The 12785-nt window shown below is 40.0% G+C and overlaps 1 protein-coding gene across 1 annotated transcript in view; it reads left to right on the forward strand.

Annotated features, from left to right (window-relative positions):
* Ank2 (ankyrin 2) overlaps window positions 1-12785 on the forward strand; it is a 585274-nt gene that overhangs the window by 445483 nt on the left and 127006 nt on the right. Inside the window, 4 exon segments of the mRNA XM_032897358.1 lie at window positions 679-864; window positions 1291-1314; window positions 5339-5437; window positions 6843-6941. Coding sequence (XP_032753249.1) covers window positions 679-864; window positions 1291-1314; window positions 5339-5437; window positions 6843-6941 — 408 coding nt within the window.

The following is a 12785-nucleotide window of genomic DNA, read 5'->3' on the forward strand; positions in this document are numbered from 1 at the left end:
TTTCCAAGTTTTGTAGCAAGGTTTTCTATCTCATCCTGGAGAGGGTTCTAACTTCTCCACTGTTTGTGCCTTCCTGTGTTGAGCTCTCTTTTTAGGTTGACAGTTGAGAAGTTGTGTTTTAAATGGTCTCTGACAAATGCCACCTTATTCTGGAATCATCTTCTCAATCTGAAATGCAAATGGTGGCAAACTTAATGGCTTGTCTAACTTACCAAACAGCTCTAGGTCACATTAAATCTCCGACATCCAACATAAATTATATCGATTACTCGATCCATAGTAGTTATCTCCTTTCCTGAAACAATGCAGAACGCCCTGCCCATCCTGTATTCTGCATTGCACACTAATCTTTCCATACAGAGGATAATTTTCACTTCCGGTTGGATTTCCTTCCCATTCGTTCTCTTTACATAAGTAGACATAGCTAAGTGTTCTAATTTTTATTTTCCTCTTACACACACACATCTGACCCACTCCTTCTGTAATATGACCACATCCCATACTCAGCAGGGCTTGTTATGATGCAGATGGTGTTGAGCATAAAGAATGAAAACCAGGAACACAGTCTGATGAGGCTACCGACGAATGACAGTCCACCCTGCTTCTGCTGTTCACGGTGACACTCTGCCCTGCTGGCCAGTCTCACTCACTCACTCACTCACGTTTGTTATATTCCAGGACGGCTTTACTCCTCTAGCTGTGGCACTCCAGCAGGGACACAACCAGGCGGTGGCCATTCTCTTGGAGAATGACACCAAAGGAAAGGTGAGGCTGCCGGCTTTGCACATTGCGGCTCGAAAAGACGATACCAAGTCCGCCGCCCTCCTGCTTCAGAACGATCACAATGCTGATGTGCAATCCAAGGTGAGAGCTGAGGTATTCGTCTGTGGAGAGGTCTGCTCTGACTGCCAGCATCTCCTGGGCAATGACAAAGAACAGTCACTGCTGATGATGCAGCACTCTGGTCAGGAAAACACAGGAGTCATTTCCTTGTGTGCTTAGATGGAAGGGGACTCTCTGTTAGGAGACAGCAACGAAAAGAAAATAATTTAGGCTAAATGGTTTTTAAGAAGGCCAGATTCCATCTTTGAGATATTTGGATCAGCATTCTGTCTCCACCATTTATTATAGAGAGAGTCAGAAAGAATGACTATTATGTAATGTTGAGTGGCCGTTTCCCACTCTGTCTTATTGGGATAGAATACTCTGTTGCGGTGAGCAGGTCTGCTGTTCCTTTAACTCTGCATTGTGTAACATCTTCCCTCTTTTCCCCACAAAACAATGCTTCAGATGATGGTGAACAGAACAACCGAGGTACAGTATCGCCATTATACCAACATTTCCCTTCTTTTTGTTTATTCTTAGTTTTTGCCCAGTCGGAATAAAAGCTCACTAATTCATACTAATGATTAAAGTTCTACTCATGGGAAACTGTATAGAGAAAAATGCTGTAATTGGGAAAGAATGATAATTTAAATGTATTTCATACAACTTACATTTGAAGCCTCCCTAAACCAAATATTTTCATAGTTTATGAGTTCAGCATGAAACAAAACACTACCGTTGTATACATTTTAGAGAGTGGGCCTTATTCTGAAACTTTTGCAAAGAGGTTATTTTTTTTTTCTCTTAATGAAAACGTGCAGACTAGACTTTAGAGAAGTAAAATTTGGGAGGCTTGTTTTCTGTTCTTTAATTGCAAATGTCCTTTTTCCTGCAGTCTTTTTCTTTACCACATTGTTTATAATCAATAATGGCTCTGAGCATCCCGAGCAAAGCAATTGCTTTTTTCCCTGTAAATCTTAAAATACACACTGTTAAATCATTTCCCTCATATAAATTAGGTCATTAGAGACAAGGACATCAAGTTCATAAGTTCTAGTGTGTGTTTTCTCCTTTTTGTCACAACATAAACATTGAAAGTATGTTATAAAAATTAATCTACACTCAAAGGTAAAGTTATGAAGGGTAACTTTTTGTTTTGACAGCACGATTATCTTGAATATTTTTTGTTGTTGTTATCACTGAGCTGGGGACTTGGAGAAGTTGTAGAGATTTGGGAATTCCTTTAGCGTTCACAGAAAGCGACATCGTTCTCAAATCTTTATTAACACATTCATCTACTGAGCTGCAATTTACATGAATTACTGTCACTGCTTCTTTTGTTTGTTCCTTTTGGATGCATGACATTGGGGGTGGGGGAACTTCAACTCAGCTGCTTGGTAAAACTGCTCAGGACTGGAAGCAGACAAATTGATCTCAGTTACTAATTTCAGTTAACTTTAATTTCTCAGGTATTCCCTGGGGATTATTGTTATACACTGTAGAGGGTGCAAACCAACATAGAGTTGAACAATAGTTATCAGCCTAGGGTATTATTATCATTAGGGCCAATGAGAAAACATCAATTAACTAATTAATTAATTAGAAATGATAGAATATTATTATTGTACTTTGATAATTAAGAAATCATTTTCCATCAACCAAAATACTATTTTGAAATTAAACTCTAATTTTAAATAATTGTCATGTGACAAAACTCTTCCAGAAGAGACATAGGACAAACGTCTACTCACCCCAGACAGGGAGCCCACAACAATGCTAAGTCCACATACCACCAAATCCAAGTTGGTGAACCAATGAGTTTTATTGGGGGTTACTTACAATAATATAGGTGAGGGGTTACTTGCAGGAGCAGAAATTTTTCAATGACAGCTGCATCACCAAAGCCCACTCCAGCATGGGTAACAACTCACAAGGCCTGGAAACCTGGAGCTCGCTACATGGTCTGAAGGTAGCTTAATAGATGCTTAATAGGTTGGAGAGCATCCTTTCCAGGTGTCACCTGGCTTTGGCTTCTTTCATGCAGGTTGGCTCTACTACTACTACTGCAACAACTACTACTACTACTACTACTACTACTACTACTACTACTACTACTACTACTACTACTACTATTTCTTCCTCCTCCTCCTCCTCTCCTCTTCCTCCTCTTCCTCATCCTCCTCTTCTTCTCTTCTTCTTTTTCTTCTTCCTCTTCCTCTCCTCCTTCTCCTTCTCCTTCTTCCTCCTCCTCTTCTTCCTTTTTAATTATTAATTTTTAATAAATTATTTTATTTATATCCCTGATGTTGCCCTCCTCCAGGTGCCCCCTCCAAGAACTCTTCAGGCCCCTTTGCCTCTGAGAGTGTGCTCCCCTTCTCCTTTCCCCCTCCCCCCTTCCCCCTTCCCTGGCGCATTAAGTCTCTATAGGATTAGACATATCCTCTCCCACTTAGAGGAACTCAGCTTTTATTGCTTACTCTGGCCAGAAGGGGTCAAGTAGATCTAGTCAGTTTCAGGAACTTCTTGAAACTATTTTGTGTTGCTTATCTTCGTACTCTTAATGAGTTTCCCTGAAGGTTGAAATGTTTCAATCTCTGAGGAAACTGTTACAACAATAATAGACATATTTAGAATATATCTGGGTGATAGGAAATATAAAGATAAAAATAGAAAAAAAGGTTTGACATTTTATAAAATAATTTATGAGTTGTATAATGATTTTCCTGTTAGTTTTGGCATGACTACATCACTTACATGCCAAATAAAATAATCTGGATCATGTTTGAGGGACTGAATTCACAATTAATATTCTTATTTCTACATCTTGCTTCTGCACAGTTAAAACTTACTTACAACTAATATTACTGAATGCATAGGCAGACTTCTGCTATGTAAGCAAGCTAAATGTTTAGCTTAAAGTTTAAAAACAGTATCACTAAATTCTGTACATAAAGTCAGTAAAAGGTGGTGTGGCTTTTAGAATATTTCTGAGAAGCAATAAAGTGCATATTACAATCCATTTCAAAGTAAAAGAGAATAGGAAGTGACCCACAGACCATAAGAGATCAGCCAGTGAATGTGGTTTGTTTCTCCATTGTTTTTATTAAGTAGTGAAAAATGTAGAGTAAGGAAAATTTTTAGCTCTTTGATCATTTTGATAAGAAAAAAACTGATGTACATCTATTGTGAAGAACAGCCACAATATCTAACTACATCATCAGAAAAAAGAAATGATTTCTTCATTTGATTTTTATAATTTGTTTTTGAAGCATTTGGGAAATAATATATCTCTGCTCATATCATTCCTTCAATGTGATTATTTCAATCATATTTTAGTGAATATTATATTTAATTTGTGTCCAAAATTGTATTGAACTGAACCATTTCCTCTGTTTCATTTTCATATTGATTCCAAGCTCTTTAAAAAAATTAAAAATAGATTCTTCTCTCACATAATACATCCCAATCCCAGTTTCTCCTTTGTCTACTCCTCCCAGTCCTGAGGTCTAGACCCCCTCTGTTTCTCTTCAGAAACAGTCCTCCAAGAGACAGCAAATAAACAGGATAAAACAAGATTCAAAGCCCTCATACCAAGGCTGGACAAGGCAACCTAATAAGAGAAAAGGTTGTTTAATATGGGTTTTTTAATTCCTTGTCACTATAAACTACAGTCTGCCTAAGCAGTTGTGAAAGGGTTGAAAAATCAGTGTAGGTGCTGTAGAATGAACTGGACATTTTCTCCTGAGAAAATTTCAGATTCCTGAAAAGAAAATGCTAATCAGTGCATGCATATATATATATATATATATATATATATATATATATATATGATCAACGGGTTTGAAAGATGGCTCTGTGGGTAAAGGCACTTGCTGTATGAACGTGAGGACTCCCAGTTCCAGTTTCCTGAACCCATTTAAAAAGCTGGTGCGTCCATACGCAATCGTGTAGCCTAGTGCAAAGACGATAGAAATGGAGGATTCCTCATGCTTACTGGTTGCCAGCGAGCTCCAGGTTTTGTAAAAGACCGTGTCCCAAGAGAAAAAGGTGAAACAGCTTAGAACAGAAGACCTAGCTGACCCCCTCATACACACACATAAAACTGTGCACAACCCCATCCCAACCACCCCTACACATGAAAATATACAACAAAATCACAACAAAAATGCTGTTTTTATCTTTGATTAAAACATTTATTAATAACTGTTAATCTTGAAAAATTTATTTGGCTTCATCATAGTCTGTTTTTCCCTAATAAGCTAAACATACTCAGGAAACACAGTTTTGTGTAGACAGCTAGCCTCGTAAATTAAAAATTAACTTGCTGGTAAGTATAGAGTGTTTATTTCTCTCTTATAGCACTAAACTGTAGAGTCAGATTAAAATGTTTATTACATGACTTTTGCTGCTCGTGTGATTGGCAGGCAGTCACCCTGTAGGTTTTCTGGGTAACCAGTGGTTGCTCTCTGCAGTGCGAAGCATAGCCCTACCCACCCACTTTCTCTTTCCCTAGAGTGGCTTCACCCCTTTGCACATAGCTGCACACTACGGGAATGTAAACGTGGCGACTCTTCTTCTAAACCGGGGAGCTGCTGTGGACTTCACCGCCAGGGTACGTGGAGTCAGTACACGTGTATTTTAGGAGAGTAAATGAAATGGCTTCTAATGAGGCTTTAGATTCCACACACTTCTTCCATTCTAAAGATTCTGAAGTTTTCACTGTGTTAATCATGGGATGAACTCGTAACCCAGTAAATTCAACATAAGAGTCTGGGAGGTGCAGAGATGGTTCACGTGTCCACTTATTGCCTTTCCAGAGGCCAAGAGTTTGATTCTCACCCACGTTAAGCTGCACTGAACCACCCTCAGTTCCAGCTCCAGGGGACCCAAAGCCCTCTTTGGGCCTCTGAAGGAAGAATAGCCAAACACGTAGAAAATGAAAATAAAAGGCAAACGTGTCAGTAGTCGAGGAGGCTAATTTTGACATGACTTTCAACTGTTATAAAACAATGAAAACAAACAAAGCCAAACATGAATTATCAGCTTCCAGACCATAGAGGACAGTGTTAGAATATTACGCAGGAAGTATACAGGGACAAGCGAATACACAATTGGATGAGACCCTTTTTCCCTTTGTTGGTTTATAAATTGAAATTTTACTCTTGTGCTTTCCTAATATACCCAGGAAGATAGCACATGGAGTTGCGCATCTACTGGTCTACTTCTGTTACAAACTTCATTTACATGACAGTATAAAGTTCATGTATTGGATGGTATTTATCTCGATTCAGTTGGTACAGTATTTAAATGTTTGGAAAATTATGACATAAAGCAGATACCTATCCTTTACCATAATGGTGACATCTGATATTTCATAAAACACATTCAAGTTTTGTGTGCACTATTGTCATCCTTGGAAGTCTTCTGCACGAGCCGTGTATGGTGGCAAATATCTGTAATCCTAGCTATATGGAGGCTCAGGCAGGAGAATTTCCAGCCTAATTTCTAGCCTTATACAGCAAGTTCTAGGCTAGCCTGAGCTACAAAGTGAAATCCTGCTTGGGAAAACATTCTTTTGTGCTATATTTCTTTTGTTTCTCTCTATGAATTATTCTGAAGGGGTTTTTAAAGAATAATTACCAGTGAATATTATCATACATGTTGTATTCTATTCCTAACTGTATAAAACTTTGAGATTTCAGTCTCTGCAGTGCATGAGAGACATTTTCGTGGGCTCTCCTTCTACTACACAGATGTCTTCCTTCTGTGTCTTAACTGTGGCTTTACAGTCAGTGTGTGAATTGTAGTTCTTGACTAACAGGCATTTTGTTTGATTTTTTAAAATTTTCTAGCACTTATCTTTCATGGTTAATGGTCTTATTTGCTCCTTATGATCAAGCCTATTGAACCACAGATACTATGGATCAAATTACCTCACGGGTCTCTTTGCTAGAGAGGCATGTCTTGCCCTGCTCTGCCCTGTCCAACCTGTTCTGTTTGGTCTTTCCATGGAATAGAATGGAATCACTCCCCTGCATGTGGCTTCCAAACGGGGAAATACCAACATGGTGAAGCTCCTACTGGATCGAGGCGGTCAGATCGATGCCAAAACTAGGGTGAGTGTCTCTGCACCTTGACTTTCCCGCTATTCTTAAGTCCTGCAGTCTCCCATGCCTCACTTGGAGCACTTCTCAGCAAACACAAGCAGTGCGTCTTCAAGGGAATTGGTCTTGGGTTTGATTTCAATCTTATAGAACATTTCAAGATTCCAACTTGAAATGTAAGTAAGTAAGATGGAATTAATGTTTGCCCATCAATGCCTAGAAAAGCTGACAACAACTAGCCCCTTAGTGGAATAGTTTTTCTTGATCAGTTTCTGGGAAGAAAGATCAAAGATGGCACTTACTCGGCTCTCCTTTGGGTAGTCATCGGGAAGGCAAATCAACTAGTTCACACAAGCTGGGAGCCTGGCTTTTACACAAAGTGCTTTTGAGCATTTTGACAGCTTTTGTGCATCTAAGTGTTGAGCCCGTCAGTCATTTGCTTCAGTAGTTGTGCGACAGCTATTAGAGCAAGAGATTTGCTGTTGTGCGGACAGAAGGACAGCAGACAGTAGGCAAGGTGTTCCTTAATCTCAGTAGAAGTGGAGTCCTTCATTCGTTTCTGACCTCTGAAATGACATCCTAGCACCTTAAATGCACACGCAGCAAGTGAACTATGTTCAGAACAGATTGTGAAGGCACGCTGCCCTATTTCAAATCCCACCGGTGCCAATCAGGAAGCTAGGTAGTCTTGACATTATTCTGACTTTGAAGTGTCCCTGATGTCAGAAGGCTGTGTGAGGACTAACTCGTAGCTGTGCTATTTTCCATAATAAAGTGGAGATGTACTTCAGGTAGTACAATGAGTGCCTACTCTTCATAAAGCCCTGGAGTAGATGCCCAGCACCATATAAACTGAGTGTGGTAGAACATACCTATAACACACTTAAGTACCAAACTTCAGAAGGAATAGGCAGGAGGGTTGAATGTTCAATTTTACTCTTGGCTAGCCTGAGCTACATGCTTGCCAAAAAAAGACAAAAAGGAAAACATGGTAAATCAATTATTTAGCCACTCGTATATATTTTTTATAATAGTGCTGATATTATATGCATTTTTGCCTAAATATACCACACACACATATAAAATTTTGATATCAGCTTTCTTGAATAGAGTTGGCTAATAAGAGGCTTCACAAAAACGTATTTTTGAAACACAACATTGAAGCAGACCTAGTGCTTTACACATGGAATCTCAGTATGATGATGTACACATGTAGACCTAGTCAGTCAGAGTGCGTCTGAGGCCAACCTGGGCTATGTAGAGAGACCCTGTCTTAACCACAAACAGAAGAAACAATCTACCCAAATACTACTTTACTATACCCCCCCACACACACATATCCTTTATATATGAGAGGGAAACTGCACCCACGAAATCTAAAAAACGTGGTCACCTAAACAAGAACTTTGTAACAACATCAGTCGACATGCCAGCCCAGATGGGGGAAGTTTAAAAGGGCCTTAGGTAGAGATGACACATTATAGGCAAATGAATGCTGCCAAGAGAGGGACAATCTGTCCTCCCCAGACACAAGCCCCTGATACATTATCCAATCCCAAGAGGTCAGCCCTCAAGGCATGTGCATATGAGCTACTCAAAGGGATTCGTGTGTGTGTGTGTGTGTGTGTGTGTGTGTGTGTGTGTGTGTGTGTGTGTGTGTGACAATAATAAAGAAGAGGTCATGAGTTTGAGTCCCAGGGGTGGTCACAGGAGGAGTTGTGGTGGGAAAGCCATGGGTGGAAATACAGCAGGCATTTAGGACATTCTCAAAAAAAATTTTAAGTTAAAAAGTGTTTCCAGGGGGCTGGAGAGATGGCTCAGTGGTTAAAAGCACTGACTGCTCTTCCAGAGGTCCTGAGTTCAATTCCTAGCAACCACATGGTGGCTCACAACCATCTGTAAGGGGATCTGATGCCCCCTTCTGGCATGTCTGAAGACAGCTAAAGTGTATTCATACATATAAAATAATCAATAAAAAAGTATTTCCAGAGCCTGACAAATACTGAGGCAGATGCTTGCAGCCAATCATTGGACTGAGAATGGGTTCACCAGTGGAGAAGTTAGAGAAAGGACTGAGGTAACTGAGGGGGTTTCAACCCCATAGGAAGAACAACAATATCAACCAACCACACACCCCAGAGCTCCCAGGGACTAAACCACCAACCAAAGAGTACACCTGGAGCGACCCATGGCTCCAGCCACATATGTGGCAGAGAATGGCCTTGTCTGGCATCAATAGGAGGAAAGCCCTTGGGCCTGTGAAGGCTCGATGCCCCAGTGTAGGGGAATGCCAGGGCAGGGAGGTTGGAGGTGGACGGGTGGAGGGAACACCCTCATGGAGGCAGAGGGTGGGGGGGATAGGATGGGAGGTTTCTGGAGGAGAAACCTGGAAAGGAGAAGACATTTGAAATGTAAATAAAGAAAATATCCAAAAAGTAAAGAAAAGAGAAAAAAACTAAACCACCCAACCAAATAAGAAAGCCGAAGAGAAAACAAAAATACTTCCCAAACAAACAACAAACAGAAAAACCACAACTCCTCTCCAGAAAAGAACAGACAAAACCAAAAGCCCTCCGAAATTATGTGATGAACGAAGTATACTGAAGACCACCATAGCTAGAAAATGTATTTTTCTCTAGACATTTTTACATTCTGGGACTTCATATTCTCACAGCCCTAAAAACTGGGGTCAAATCCAACTCATTCATCGATCTCGAAGCGGGTAATTGTTTAGCTTCTACAAACTCTACCTAGACAACAAATTCTGTTTTCTCATTACCTCACTGAAGGTCCCCCAGGGGGAACAGAAAAGAAAAAAAAATCAATCAATCAAACAAACAAAAACCAACCCCTCTTTTCTCTTAAGACCTTTGTTCCAGGGTAGCAGTGTTATGCCCTGTGGGAGCTTGGGAGTTGCTTTCTCTGCCCAGAGTGTGGTGTCCTGTCCTTGATTGGGAGTTTCCCCTGCTCCCAACTTTGCTTTGTAACCACGGCCCTTCCGTGGATGTATGGTGGATGGCAACGTGGGCGCAATCTGACAATTTGAGGCTGGTAGGGCTTTGTCTGCTTCCTACTTCTGCCATTGTTGTCATTTTTCTTGGCTTAGGTCACCCTTTAGTTTTAGACCTTAGTGCCTTTTTTTTTTTCAAATCTTGGCCAGAATCTTACAGAAATCCACTGTTTTTGTTAATGCTATTCGGCAGCAGGTACTCACTAGGTAACAGTTGACTTTGTTTTTGTTTGCCATGATAGTACTTTAGTTCTTCAGAGATGTTCTTGTTTTCATGCTTCTCATGCAGTGGATATAACTAAGAATTCTAACGTCAATAGCATGGTATTTCTAAAAACCAAAGCTTATGCAGAAATAGAGAGACATGGACTTTAATGCTTGTCTTGCCTGTGACTGATTGTGCTTAGGAAAGTTATCAAGTGGAATCACTGGGAAGGGAATTTGGGGTCACATTTTGTACTCTGTAGCCTTTGGATAGAGCAAATACATTGTATTTAGAATTTAGTCAAGAATAAAGAAGACTTAAGTTCTGCTTAGAGTGTGGACCAATGGCTCTCTGAGCAGTTTCTGAGTTCCTACTTGTGTCATGGGTTCTGGAGACCCCACACTGAACAAGCCAGACTAGGTCTCTATATTCCCAGAGGAAATCATGAGCTGGTGGCATTGCTCGGTAAAAGAGTGCTTGTCTTTTACTGACAGATAGAAAAGACAGACAGATGCACAGAAATAGATAGCTAGACAGATGGACAGACAGATGGACAGATGGACAGAGAAGGAGGCAGAGACAAACAGAGACAGAGAGACAGAGACAGATACAGAGACAGGGGCTGACCACTAGTCTCAAGGGATTCTGTATGCTGGTGACTAACAATAGGTTCTTAAAAGAACAAGGTAAAATGAAATGGCCTGGTTTTTTAGGCTTTTCTCTTGCTGACTTCTATGGAATAAATATCTTGTCCATTATCCACTAAAGCTACTGACATGACGCTCCAATAACCAGAATTTGTATGGGATATAAAAATGATATTTTTATATTCTCCAGTGAGCTAGCTTCATTCAGCTCCCGTGGGATGGTGTACAATATTGGGTGGTAAGCTTTCAACCCATGAACTAAACACTCATATGTAAGTCACAGTGATTTACAGCACTGATAGAGTGTTATACCCTGGCCACAGCTAAAAGGGTCATGCACCTCTTTCCAAATCTGCAATGACACCTGAACTCAAGAACCTGGGATTGAGAGGCCCGTTCTGGAACTACAATACACGATTATGAAGATAATGGAAGATAATGGAATTGAGTTTGCTTTCTGGTCTCTTAAAGTATATTTGAAATAGGAAATGCTTAATTTTTTGACTGTCATTATAAAAGGGTTCTTATACCCATAATTTGAAATTCTTTATTATCATAGTTTTAAGTTATTTCTAGCAATCAAATTACCCACAGATGACCAGAATATAGTGTCCTCCGTCTCATTCCGTTCCACATGCTTGGGTTTTCCATTATGGGGAAGAAAACAAAATGTATAGAGGTTTTGTTTGAATAAAAATAAAACATCTCCCTGCCTCCTCCCCACTGTCACTACTTTTTTGACAGCCATTGAGGCATTTGGCATCTTGGAAGACTCATTGTTGACAGACTTTAGTGTGAAAATCTGAGACATTTAAACGAGAGTCCTTTGTTAATGTCTAAGACGCCATTCTTTAATGTTAAACTATAAATTTTATAGCTAGCTAAAATGAGACTATTAATTTGGCTTTATTAAGGTCATTATTCTTTTCCGTTTTAAAACTTATTCATTATTCAAATATAGAGCTACCCCATAGGAGGATTCTATTTAAAATGTATTTCAATGCCAACAATAAAAGTACACAAAACACTAAATGATATTGAACAAAACACATCAGAAAACTGGAACCTCTCTCCTTATTAGAAGAGATAAATGGAGAAGAGGTAATGGTTACTGTCCTGTGTGCATGATGCATGTGTATGTGTGTAGGATCTAATATCCTAAATATATTAGAAATATCATCTTATTCCCCCTTCCCAACAACTTAGAAGACATACAGTATTTTCTTGACAAATGCGAAGGCCTTATTTTAAAATAATGAGATTGCCAAAAGGATGAAATGGATTTTGGCACGATTATGTAACACGAGCTAGGACACAACATTTTTATAATAATGATCCGATTTCAGCATCCATTACCGGAAAAATAGCACAGTTGGAGAGTGAGGACAGGGAAGATAAGGAAAGAAAGGATTATGCAAAGTAATTCTGAGCTACCAGCTCGATAGATGATTCTCCTCTAACATTAACTGATCAGTCTTTGCCAAAGCGTTCACAGCAGAGAGGCCAGCATGTGTGTCTGTGTGTCTGATTTTACTGAGGCAGTAAGCATGCATGGCGAAGGCACCTTTAGGGGACTCTCAAATTTAATAAAGTAATTAGAACCTATTTATGGGGGCTGGGTAAAGCGTTCCTTTGGTAAAGTGCTTGACACAAAACCCAGAGACCTGGGTTCAATTGTCAGAACCCATGTGACAGTGTCAGGTATGGTGGTAGAAACTCATAATCCCAGTTCTGGGGAGGTAGGGACAGGTTGAGTCCCTGGGGATTCCAGCTAGCAGGCCTAGTTCATGAGCTTTGGGTCAAGCAAGAGATTTAGTCTCAAAACCAAGCCGTTTGGCTCCTGATGAAGGATAATTGAGACTTACCATTAGTCTTCGTACAGACATATATGCAAGGCCACATGCACACAAACCCATGTGTATGCTCACACACAAAACTAAAAAGAGTTTTGTGGTATTGTGGACAGCATATTGGGCAGGCTCAATGACCAGTGC

Source organism: Rattus rattus, chromosome 3 (assembly GCF_011064425.1).
Source record: "Rattus rattus isolate New Zealand chromosome 3, Rrattus_CSIRO_v1, whole genome shotgun sequence".
Taxonomy (NCBI): Eukaryota; Metazoa; Chordata; class Mammalia; order Rodentia; family Muridae; genus Rattus; species Rattus rattus.